The 13,106-nt window shown below is 35.1% G+C and overlaps 1 protein-coding gene across 1 annotated transcript; it reads right to left on the bottom strand.

Annotated features, from left to right (window-relative positions):
• Positions 1 to 4,344: 4,344 nt before the first annotated feature.
• LOC125216596 (putative glutathione S-transferase) lies at positions 4,345 to 5,837 on the bottom strand. The gene is made up of 2 exons (XM_048118350.2): positions 5,515 to 5,837; positions 4,345 to 4,863 (listed from the first exon to the last, which is right to left on the bottom strand). Exons 1-2 carry the CDS (start codon positions 5,821 to 5,823, stop codon positions 4,513 to 4,515), a joined length of 660 nt encoding a protein of 219 aa, XP_047974307.1. The 5' UTR covers positions 5,824 to 5,837; the 3' UTR covers positions 4,345 to 4,512.
• Positions 5,838 to 13,106: the final 7,269 nt, after the last annotated feature.

Raw genomic sequence — 13,106 nt, 5'->3', positions numbered from 1 at the left:
ATTAAGGAAAAAAATTCGGTTATACTATGTTTTTGAAATAACTAGTATTAACACATGTGCATAGCACATGACAATTTTTTTTAAAATAATAATGATATATTAATTTAAAATAAAGAATATAGAGTAAATAAGTATAAACATATATTTACAAATAAGAACTAATTAAAATAAGTATTTGTAATATTATAAATAACAACAAAAAAAATATTTGTACGATTGTACTTCTCTCAGCTCACTCTCAATGAAACATTTCATAATTGTATACTATTTTAATATTTGATACTAGTGTAGTATAAAATAAAAGAAATAACAAAAGAGGAGATGTGTGGATGAAATAAAATAAGACATACAAATAAAGAAAAATGTAATAGTACTATATACAAAAGAATAAAAAAAAAAGCAATCTATTTGAAGGAATACATAGTTCACCAGTTTCAATTAAGTAAATCAACTCCAACATATTTAATTAAACTAATATATTATATATGAAATTATATATTACTATACATAACAATAATTAATGTTATGCAATATTGTTCTTTGTTTGATAATGATATTAATTTAGTCTCACTTTATATTATTATTTATTGGTGTTTCATAATTACTTGGTTTAGCCACATTTAAATTCAATATAAATATATTTCAAAATTTTGAGATATAAAAAGAACAGAAATATGAGTAAATAAAAAACAACTCAATCTATACAGCACTTAAATATAATTACTTAATTCAAAAGATTAATTCAAAAAATGTAAAGTCCAATAAATTAAAATTTCAAATTAAAACTTAGCAGGAATATAATAATAGAGTACAACACTTAAACTAAAAATATAGTCAATTAATAAAAATGTACCCCTACTATAAATTGCATAATTTTATAGCATTATTTGAAATCAAAAGTATACACCAAAAAGCCAACTAAATATATTAGATCAATAAGATAAGATAATATAATATATTCAAATACTTATGAATGGAGTACCATTTGAGGCGAGGTTTTTGCGATTTTTTTTAATGTTCATCAATCTTTCAATTCCGCTCCATAATTGGTAGTATACATTTTATCTTTCCTCTTGAGTTGGAGTAACACCAAAATATTTTTAAAAATGTATATTGTTCTTGGTTTGATATTGATATTAATTTAATTTTGTTTTTTATAATTATTATTTTGTAGTAGTATTTTATAATTATTATTTGGTTTAGCTAAATTTAATTTCAATACTTGATACCACAACTGAAATTCAACACGAATAAAGCTCAAATATCACACTTCCATAAACTAAAATACCAACACAAATAAAGCCCAAATAATACATTCTTAGACTAAAATCCCAACACAAATAAACCCAAATTATAGTACTCCATAAAGTAAAATTTCCTACAAACCCTAAATGAAGAAGCGGCGCCTCCCTCTCCCTCTCCCTCTCCATCTCTCTCTTTCTCTCTCAATCGGCGGAATTGACTCGTGCATCGCCGCCACGCCGGCAAGCCCATCAGCCTGCATCGTCGTCGCGCCTTCCACTCTGCCTCACCGCTCCTCCGTCGCCCTTCCTCTGCCGGTCTCCTTGTCCGTACTCAGGCAGAAAATGACGTCCGGCGATGAGGGAATGGAGGGAGTTGTGCCTTAGGGTGTATTGTAGAACGGCAGCTGCTACTCGCCAATCGCCATCATCAAATGCCGTCGTCTCCTGTAGCAGGTCGTTGGTCCAGATTCGTGGGCAGTGTCGCACAGCCGCTTACTCGCAACCTTGCCGCTGATCAGATCTTTTCACCTTCTTCTTTTTCTTCTTCTCATCTTTCTCTCTAATTGCATTGAAGTTTATTGTTATATGTTTTTGTGTTTGGTATATATAGGGATTTTATTGTGTTGGTTTAGATAGAAATTTTGTTTTTGTTTAAAGATTGACTCGTACGCTTTGCAAGACTATAGCTTTTTATTTTTTGAAAATCGTCGCATAGCTGTTATTCACTCAATTTCTCTCTCTCTCTCTCTTGAAGACTTCTTGGAAACCGCTGAAAATAGTCTGCAGTCTCGATACATACAAAAAAAAATCAAAAAATAAATTCCAAATTAAATTCTAAATTGGGCTAACTGGATTTACCAAAACAGCCATCTCACATGCATATATTTTTCCCGCCAAAAAGGATATTACAGTAATTTCACCCAACTGTCACTTTAGATTAGTAAGATTAGTTTTATAATAAAATGTGGATGAGAATGAGTTAGTGGATGATAAAGCTCGTTTCATGCATTGGTTTAGGGTTAAAATTCTGTGCATTTGGGGCGCTAATGTGCGTTTATGAGTTCAGGTGCGTAGTAAATCTGCCGGACCCAGGAGTTGCTATTACCTGACCTGGCAGATGCAAAAGAGATGAAATTGAAGCAAAAATCAGAAGTCGTCGTTCGGACTTGGGAGAATCAAAAGTTGGCGACAAGAACATAATGGAGCGAGAGCAGATTATTTTAAAGAGTCTTACTCAAGGGTAAGAGCATCAAATCACCAGGGGATACCCTAGGGATCAGAACCTCGCATATATAAGGAGCTCATCCTTGAAGAACAGGACAGACCATGAACATCCACTTCTACGCTTTCCTAGCTCTAGTTCTAGTTCCATACTTCAAATTTTCATTTCGTGTTGCTGCGCACCTGGACATGGAGGATTCTGGCCACCGTGGTTCTCATTGTCATCGTTATTTTGCTGTGTAACACCGCCTTGTGAAGGCGAAGAAACAATTTTATTTGCTTTCGTTTAGTACTTTGTGGTTTTTAAGTTCGCAACTCTAGTTTCCGACTTTGATCTGCTGGATTCAGACTTATTTCTAGTTATTATGGAAGTTTATGTTTGCTTTTGGTTGGATGTCTCTGAGTTTATGTTTATCTCTTGTTTTTAGCTTTTGTTCTTGTTTGTTATTGGATGTTTGGAGCTGAAATACGTTGGTTTGTTGATGGAGGCTGGGGATTTGCATATGGAGATGTTTGGATTTGTTGAATCTTGGTGTTTTAGAGTTGAAGTTTCGCGTATTTGGTGCTTGATGTTTACGTTGTGCATGATTATGGCTATTTACTTTCTGTTTCTGCATCCTTTAGGTCCAGTAGCGTAGATCTGTCAGTTTAGGCTTTAATTTCTCGTTTTAAGTCCAGATCTAAAGTTTGCTCTGTTTTCATGGTGTTTAAAACTCTGTTTTACCTGCTATTCTCGTTTGATTCCCGAAGAAGATGAAGTTGTTTTCAGCATGTATGTCAGTACTTTTCAGCATGTACTTTGCTTTTTCTGCATGTTCCCTAGACCCTGTCAGTACGATCTGCTTTGTCTCTTTTTCTTTTCTGCATGCTTTGCCAGACCCTGATAGTTTAAGGAAATTTGTCTTTGTTTTTCGCTTTATGTTTGTCTGTCCAAATTAGGAAAGTCTGTCTAGTTAAGTTTACTCCAATTGTCTTAGAACTTTAAAATATCTCAGTTTCTCTAAGTCATATATGTTCCGTACGCTCTCAGTTCTTAGACCCAGTAGGTAGAGTAAAGTTCTTCTGATCTATTAGATCCAATAGGTAGAGTAAAGTTTTGCTTATCTCTCAGACCCAGTAGTTTTAAGTTCTCGACCCACAAAATTGCGTGGCAGCAGCCAACCCCTTTTCCCAAAACATCCTCAAATGCAGTTTCGTAGCACCTTCTTCCTCGTGGGATCGATCCTTTACTTCCCTGTGCTAAGTTGTAGTATAGTGGGTTGAGGTTTTTGAAGGAATAGAGTGCACCCAACGACCCCTTTCTGATAGTTTCATGATCTTCTAGCCTCTGAAGTCTAGTCGAATCCTCTGGACCTATTAGATCGAGTGACACATCACACAGCACCTGCACTGCACTCTAGAGGGCTGTCAGTGGAATATATGGTCCACTACTAAAAATGGTAAAAGTGAAAGGTGATAATTTTTTAGGGACGGACAAAAATAGAAATAAGTGACAGATTTTTAGGGACGGAGGGAGTAATAAGTATATTTGCTTGAATAATCAAAGGATTTGACTTTGAATGCTAACATGTCTTATTTCAACTAGGTTGTGTTGTTATGTGATATTTTAATTTTTATCAGTATTTAATAAATATCTTCAAATTAATGTTTTAGATTGCATAATACTTCCCTCCATCCTTTGGAATGTCCGTGATTTAAATCCCCACTTGCTTTTTTTTTTTCTATTTTAAATAAGGGATTCACTATTCACCTATTACACTTAAATTCTATTCTAAAACTAATATATAAAAATGTGATCCCATTTTTTTCACAAAATCAAACAATTTCTTAAAATCCATGTCGAGTAAAAAATGAGATTATAAATAGCAGACGGAGGGACTATAAAATAAATCTCTATAATGCGTTTAAAAAATATAAAAAGTAGTGTAAAAATAAGCCACGCATACATTGCATAAAGAAGCCATGGAAACACCATAAATCATACACTTATTTGAGTGTTACACATTTAGAAAAAGATGTAGATGCAAATCGAGTAATAATGTATCCACTACACAGATCTAGTAGTCTTTGTGTGGCCACGAACTCTATCAACAAATCTATCCTTATCAGGGAGATGTTGTTTAACATGTTTGTTATCACATAATTCATCTGCCCATTTGCACAAACTGGGCAATTCTTCATATGTGAAGAGATGGAGTCCAGCCACTTCATCAAAAAGTCGCATCCAATACGCTAAGAAAGAGCCAATTATATCGACATAGTCAATTTGGTCGCCTCCGAAAAATTTCGTGTCCTTTACTTCGCATTCAAGAATTTTAAGAGCTTCCCTTGCTTCTTTGATGGCCTTCTCTTGCTCTTCTCCTCGACACCATAAAGCTTTCCTCGTTGCCGGAACACACTACACATTTACAAAACGAACAATCACTTAACTACCATGTTTCTTGATTTTAAGTTTTATTAAGTGTGTGTGAGTTGGCCAAACGGCATAAAGGTTAATATCTTAAATTTAAATTCATTTGTTTGTCAAAAAAAAGTTTTATTGAAAACTAAAACTGCTCAAAACATGTCCCACAGCCCTGTTAGGCAATTAATTATTAATTTTACTATTTTATTGTAAAATAAAAGAAACATGGAAATCTAGTTACTTTATTAGTCCACTATTAAATGTTCTATTTTTCCTTTTCATAAGTTCGCCAATAATATCTCATTTTATTTTTATTTTATTTAATAAGTGGACCATACATTATATTAACTTTTTCACTCACATTTTATCATAAAATAAATATATAAAAATAGACCTCATATTCTACTAATTTTTTCTACCCACTTTTTACTTCATAAAGTTAAACAATTCATTAAAATTCATACCAGTTAGATATGAGACATTACATGGACAGAAGGAGTACTAACAATCACTTAAAATTCTATATTAAAAAAAAAAAAAAATATTCCATAGTTGACCTCAATACTATACTAAGTATTCATATAATAAATGGAATTAAAATGAAAAAACGAAAAAATGAAAAAAAAAAGTGGGAGCTAATATAACCTTTTGATCGATGAAGTTGGCCCAAAATCGAGCTCGAGCTCTTTGGCAAGGATCTTTGGGAAGAATGTTTGGACCTTTCCAAACGTCATCTATGTACTCAAGAATCACAGCAGATTCAAGGATGGTTTTGCCGTCGTGTATAAGTATAGGCACTTTTTGATGAATTGGATTGTGGTGTAGAACAAGAGGCGGTTTGTTTATCAAATCTACTTCAATATATTCATACTCAACACCTTTAATTTTGAGGCTAATTTCAACTCTCTTCACAAATGGACTGAACCATGCCCCTATCAACTGCACTTTCGCCATCTCTCTTGCTCTCTCTCTCTCTCTCTGTCTATGGAATATATATGGATCATTCAAGAATATGATGCCAACTACGTAAATAATTGGGTTTCTCAAGTTTGACCAAATGGTTGGTCTAATTTGTTTTTGATATTGCAGAAAAAAAAATGTTTTTTTAAACCAATATAGTTGGTGTGGTGGCATTGTACGTCATAAGTATGAGGTCAAGGGTTGCCCATTTATACAAACTGAAACTAAGAAATAGTTACTCTGTTTTATGCTAATAGTGAAGGTATTTCTTTTTTGACACAAAATTTTAAAAAGTGTATAATATATCAAAATAAGAAAACATTAATAAAGTAGGAGATAGAAAAAGTAAAAAAATAAATGACTTTAGTACTCTTTCCGTCCCAAAGTAGATATCACACTTTTCTTATTAATTTGTCCCACAAAAGATGTCACATTTCCTTTTTTGGAAAAAATTTCCTCACACATTAATTATAAAATTATATTTTCTCTCACCACTTAACACATAAAACAACATCTCCTAAAATCTCATATCGTTTCCCAAGTGTGTCATCTTCTTTGGGATGGAGGGAGTGCTATATATATAACACCCAAAAAGAAAATGACTTTACTACTACTATGGAGAACTTAAGAAGTATTAATCCACCTCGAGACAATAATATTAAAAGAGAAAATGAGTGTATAAATTAGTACTCCCTCTGTCCCACAAAAGATGTCACACTTGTGGGACGGTACGAAAGTTTAGGAGGTTTTGTTTTGTGTGTTAGGTGGAAAAAGAAAATAGTAATATTTATATTAATGTGAGAGAGAATTTTTTCCATAAAAGGAAATGTGACATTTTTTGTAGGACAAACTAAAAAGAAAAGTGTGACATCTTTTAGAGCATCTCCAATGGTAGGCTAGCAACCGGCTAGCCGATTGACGTGGCTAGCCGGTCGGCTAGCCGAACCATTGGAGCAGGCTAGCCGAATTTCGGCGAAAAAACCGGCCAAGGCTAGCCGATCGCGTGTGGCTGGCCGATGCGCTGGCCGCCATTGTGGCGGTCCGATCGGCCAGCGACGATTTTTAATTTTTTTTTTTTAAAAAAAACCTATATAAACGCGATTTTAGTTTCATTTTCATTTGCACCGCTTGTTTTAACGAGTTTTCTCTCTCTCTCTCTATCTTTCTGTACAAGAGCATCATCGAGCGATGAGTAACGCGGGTGGTAAGAGTGGTGGTAGTGGTGGGGATGCTGAGGAGTACGAACGGAGGATGAACGAGGCTATGAATGCCTACATGAACCGCGAGATGGAGCGGGACATGCGTAGGGTGGAGCAGCAGGCGATACCTCGCCCTCCACGGGTTATCCACCGCCGAGCAGTGATTGATCGGGATCACGCCGCTGCACATCAGCGGCTGTACGACGACTACTTTTCGGAGAACCCGCGGTTTCCCGTACACATGTTCCGGCGGCGTTTTAGAATACGCAGGGAGTTGTTTATGCGTATCGTTGGCGCATTAGAGCGTCGATATCTGTGTTTCCGCTTCAGGCACGATGCGGTTGGCAGACCCGGCCACACCCCTATTCAAAAGTGCACGACGGCAATCAGGCAGTTGGCCTACGGAGGCGCGGCAGACATGTGGGATGAGTACCTCCACATCGGTGAGTCGACAGCCCTGGAATGTCTGAAGTATTTCTGTGAGGGCGTGATGAACGTTTTCGGTGAGCAGTACCTTCGAAGCCCTACTCCTGAAGATTGTCAGAATTTGATGCAGATGCACGGGGAGAAGTATGGGTTCCTCGGGATGTTAGGCAGCATAGACTGTATGCATTGGGAGTGGAAGAACTGTCCGACTGCCTGGAAGGGGGCCTACACGACCGGCTACAAGTCAAAGAATCCCACGATGATCCTCGAGGCCGTAGCTGAATACCAGCTGTGGATCTGACACGCGTATTTTGGGGTAGCCGGGTCGAACAACGACCTCAACGTCCTGAACTCGTCTCCCCTCTTCAACAAGAAGTGCCAGGGCGTCGGTCCAGCCGTCTCGTTTGTGGCCAACGGCAACCGGCATGATATGGGCTACTACTTGGCGGATAGGATATACCCTAGGTGGCATGTCTTTGTGAAGACGATCAGGCACGCAAGTGATGAAAGGAAGGCCTACTTTGCGGAACGACAAGAGTCGGCGCGCAAGGACGTGGTGCGCGCATTTGGTGTGCTCCAGTCTCGATGGGCGGCAATTAAGGGTCCAACGCGTTTGTGAGATGTCACATGCGTATCCCAAATAATGTACGCCTGCATTATCCTGCACAACATGATCGTCGAAGACGAAGGCGTACAACTGACTAGTTGGGCCAATGACGATGAAGCCGGTACAAGCCACGGAACGGCCACCCCTAGCGTACGACGTGGGGTACCTCTCGATGAAGCCGGCCGCCTCAAGGAATTTGCCGACATGCGCCAAGTGGATGCTCATATTCAACTCCAAAAGGATATAATTGAAGAGTTGTGGGCACGGAGGACTGCACGGCGATAGTTTTTTTCTTTATTATGTACCTTTTTTAATGTAATTTTTTTTATCTATGTACCTTTTTAAATGCAATTAATTAATTTTCCCGTATATGTCTCGTAAATTTAATTCCGTAATTTAATCGTAATTTTGATTCAATAAATGTAGTATATTTTGAATTATTTTTTTTGCGGCTGGCCTATGGCTGGCCTAAATCTGATGTGGCAGGTGGATTTTTAGTGCTGCTGACGTGGCAGGGAGAGAGAATTGCTGGCCTATGGCTAGCCTAATAGCATTGGAGATGCTCCTGTGGGACAAACTAAGAAGAAAATTATGTGACATTTTTTTGAAATGGAGGGAGTACTACTAATTTACTTTTTCAGAGAAACATTTTAGTCAGTTTATTTTTCTAGTCTATATGTATTCTATGTAGACGTTCTCATAGTGATTTACTTTTTCAGAGAAACATTTTAGTCAGTTTATTTTTCTAGTCTATATGTATTCTATGTAGACGTTCTCATAGTGTTAAATCATCTTAATTCTTACTCCGTTCCTTCTTAATTCGTTTGATAACTTACATAAGTATGGCGGCATTGTACGTCTAAATTATTTTATTATTGCTTGTAAGCACTAGCTCTGATAAATAAAAGAACAGTTGGGCGGAATCCGTTGACATTTAATTTTAGTAGATTGATAACTTACGTTTCATAATAATTCAAGTACGTTTGCATATTGAATAATCCGAGAGATTTGTTAGGCAATGTCAAGATATATTAAATAGTTGGACGGCCATTCATACTTTTGTGCGTTTTATTTAAATTCAAGTTATATATATACGCCTCAGGAATAGGATCAAATTCAAGTTATATATATACGCCTCAGGAATAGGATCAAATGAAAACTCTAAATATTATATAAATGTAAAACTATGATTTGGACCATTAAAAAATATCAACAGATCACAAAAAAACATCAACAGGAAAATGTCAACAGAATTTCAACGGTAGTCAATGGTTGATGTTGTGTTGATATTGTGTTGATACTGTGTTGACATTAAAATCTTGAAATTTTACACTGTTTGATATTGTATTGAAACAGTGTTGAAGCTGTGTTGAAGAATTTTAAGTTTGTACAATATATAAGTTTACATTTTATTACTAACCATACGCCTCGTATATTTATAATCAAATATATTTTGAGGAAAATTTCCAACACCCTCACTTTCGCTATTTATCTCTATTTATATGGCTCTTCTAGAAAACTGGTTTCATTTAAGAATATGATGGTAACTATATAAATAACTTGGTTTATCGAGTTTGGCCAAATGGGTGATCTAAAATAGTTTTTGATCTTGGAGAATGCTACTTTCTAAATTTAGAAATAACTTTATTTTATCCCTTTCATATAATTATAATTTGTGGACGGTTATTTCATCAAAGCATAATCACCAGTACTGAAAGTCTGAAACTAACCACAGACTTGTTTATTTTGCTAATTTATTTCAAGAGAAAAAAAAATTAATTGCATGTGTTTAGTTTGCAAGTTACTACAATTTAATATGATGGATTCTCAAAACAACCTCAAGCCCGAGCATTTGTTCCTTAAAGAACGTGCACTTTAAGTTTGACACGGATTTTAATGCAATATTTATAAAGTAAGAAAGATAGAGAAAAATTAATTAAAGTATTATTAATAGGGAAGAGGTCTAATTTAATTAGAAAGAAAAAAAAATTTAAAATTGGAAAATGCATATTTTTATAGGATGGACTAAAAAGGAAAGAATGCATGTTCTTATGGGACGGGTTGAGCAGTAACACTGGAAATTCAACAACCTGTCAAAATATTATATATGCATCAAACATAATTGTATCCGATAAAAAAGTATTAATAAGACTATTTCACTCGCCTACATTTGGATAAATTATAGTGCATGAAAGAATTAATGAACCTACAAATGAGACGAGGATGGATCGGAAAGCACCCAATAAAATGCGAGATAATTCATCTTAATTGATATTATTAAGTATATGTCAGAAATAATGATATGATTTTTTACTTTCCATCTCTTATATATGTAAATAATTTATTGATGTATATTAAACTATTAATGGATAAACACTCTTCTCATACGACAATTAGTAATGATCGGGTTTTTCAACAGTCAAGAAATAGACTGATCATTTTTTAATGCTTATAAGTACTGTCATGAAATAGTAGAGGGAATCACCTTGTTTTTAAAATGTAGTGGTTAGATAGCTTACATTTTCATTATTACGCATTTAATTTAATATTTAATTGTCATTTAGACTATATAAAAGCGTGTATTGAATCAAGATGTATTTTTAAATGAGATAAATAGTATAAAGAAATATATATACTGCTCTAGTTAATTGACATATTGAATGTATTGCTATAAAAGTAAAGGCTGCAAGAACTGAAAAAAGTGCGAGCATTCATGTAACAAATAAATTGCCCAATACAATTTAATATTTGTATCAGTATTGCATAAATGATCAATAATAGTTTCAATAAACAATAAATAATAAAATAATAATTGCCCGTATAATTAGTACTTCCTCCGGCTAAAAAATAGAGCATAATTACCATTTTTTGTTGTCCACAAAATATAGAGCACAATCATTTATGGAAAGTTTCAACAAATAATAACCCTACACATCATTCCACTAACACTACTTCTCACTTATTTTCTCCTTCTCTCTTATTTTTTTCTTTTTTCTCTTACTTTACCAATTCTACATTAAAACTCGTGTCATACACAAATTGCTCTATTTTTTGTAGACGGATGGAGTATTAAGTACAGTTGCTCCATGCACTTCAAAACTTGAATCAATATTACAAAATGATACTTTAATAGTAGTAATTTGAATCGATATAAATAACATTCAACTGGTACGATTCTCATCTTCGATATTCAAGGGATTTGCTTTGAATTGTAACATGTCTCAGTTCAATTCCATTGTGCACAAAGTGAAGACAGCAAAAGAAAATAATAACTATTGGGTCTAAGGACTTCAATAATTGAATAGATGGATTGTTCAAGTAATGGTGAGATCTTTAAATTTCTTCAAATTACATATCATATAAAATATATACTTCCTTTGTCCTACTCTTAGTGGTGTATTTCTATTTCGGCACGGGATTATATATAGTGCTGTTTTATGAGAAAAGTGAAAAGAATAAAGTAAGATAAAAGGAAAAAGTAGAGAGAGTGATATTTCTATTTTCAATATGTGTCATTTAGAGTTGGACATTTCAAAAAGAAAAATAATTTATTTAGAGTGGCACGGAGAAGGTATTAAAAAAAACAGTAAAAAATAAGCCAAAAAAACATACATATTTCAGACATGTTGACATCGCAAAAGAGAGCCTTGGGCCGATAATAAAAATTTGTATGCAATTTTTTATTTAAAGTGAAAACATCTTAAATCAAACATTTATGCAACGATGTAGATTCACGTCGGTAAATATAACTCTATACAACATATCATGTAGTCTGTGTGGTCAAGAACTCTATAAACCAATCTTTTCTTACAAGGGAGATGCTCCTTAATATACTCCAAGTCTCCAACCATCTACTAAAATAATCTCATCAGTCTACGATGTAAGTTTTAATACATAAGTGGTAATGTTTGAAATAGAAATAAATAAAATGAGTAAATTAAGAAAGAAAAAGGTAAAATATATATAAAACCGGAAAGAGATATAAAAAAGTGAGTAAAAAATTGAGAGTAACTTTATATTTTAATATGAAACTAAATTTGATGAATTGACATAAACAAAAAGATAGTGACTATTTTATATTGACAAATAGAATATTTGTTATTCCCTCCGTCCCGTAATAGTGACTCCAATAAGAAGGTTGCGGAAGAGGCCGGGCGCGGCGGGGTGGGGATGAAAGGTGCGAGCCGTAGTTGCGGCGAGGATGGGGTGGTGGGGTCATGGGCGCGGTGACCGCCACGACGGTCTATTGCACGGAGCCGAGAGCCGCGGCGGCGCCTGAAGTATTTTTTATTTTTTATAATTTTCTCAATTTAATTCTATAAATACAATTTATTCTATAAGAAGTGAGTCCACATTCAGCTCTTAAACATGAAGAATTAAAGGATAAAGAGGGAAACATAAACTAGCCGTTAGAGTTAGTTATTCTGTTAGTGTATGAGCTGTCAATGCTCCAGTTGGCTCCAAATCTGTTAGGAGCAGTTACTACTTGTATGAGCTGCATATATAGCTCATTTTGCTTGTATTTAGTTAGTCAGTCAATCAATAAAGAGAATTCCTTTTCTCAAAGAAACAACTCTCTCTTCGTCAAGAGTAGTGTGTGTTCTCTGTGTGTGTGTTTTGTGTGAATTACAGAGAGATTACCAAAGGGTGTGTGAGCTTTGTGTGCTGAGTTAACAAGTGGCGCCATCCGGTGGGAAGTTATAGCTGGTTTGCAGAAGTTCAAACGGTTTCAGAGATGGCAGCAAGGCTAGATACCGAGAAATTCACAGGCAAAAATGATTACGGCCTGTGGAAGATGAAGATGAAGGCAGTTTTGATCTAGCAAGGTTTGGCAGCGGTTCTTGCTACTCTGAGTGAGAAAGGGAAATCTCCAGCACTTGATGAGAAATCCCAGGCCAAGCTTGATGAGATGCAGCTCAAGGACCACAGTGCAGTCATCTTGTGCTTGGGAGACAAAGTTCTGAGAGATGTGCAAGAAGATTCTAGAGAAATTGGATGAAGTCTATTTGGCTAAGTCTCTAGAAAATAGAATTTACCTGAAGAAG

The sequence above is a fragment of the Salvia hispanica genome, chromosome 3 (genome assembly GCF_029641045.1).
Source record: "Salvia hispanica isolate PSC_SH4W2 chromosome 3, Shi_PSC_v1, whole genome shotgun sequence".
Lineage (NCBI taxonomy): Eukaryota > Viridiplantae > Streptophyta > Magnoliopsida > Lamiales > Lamiaceae > Salvia > Salvia hispanica.
The sequence above is the reverse complement of the archived record's forward strand: the minus strand, read 5'-3'. Positions and strand labels throughout refer to the sequence as shown.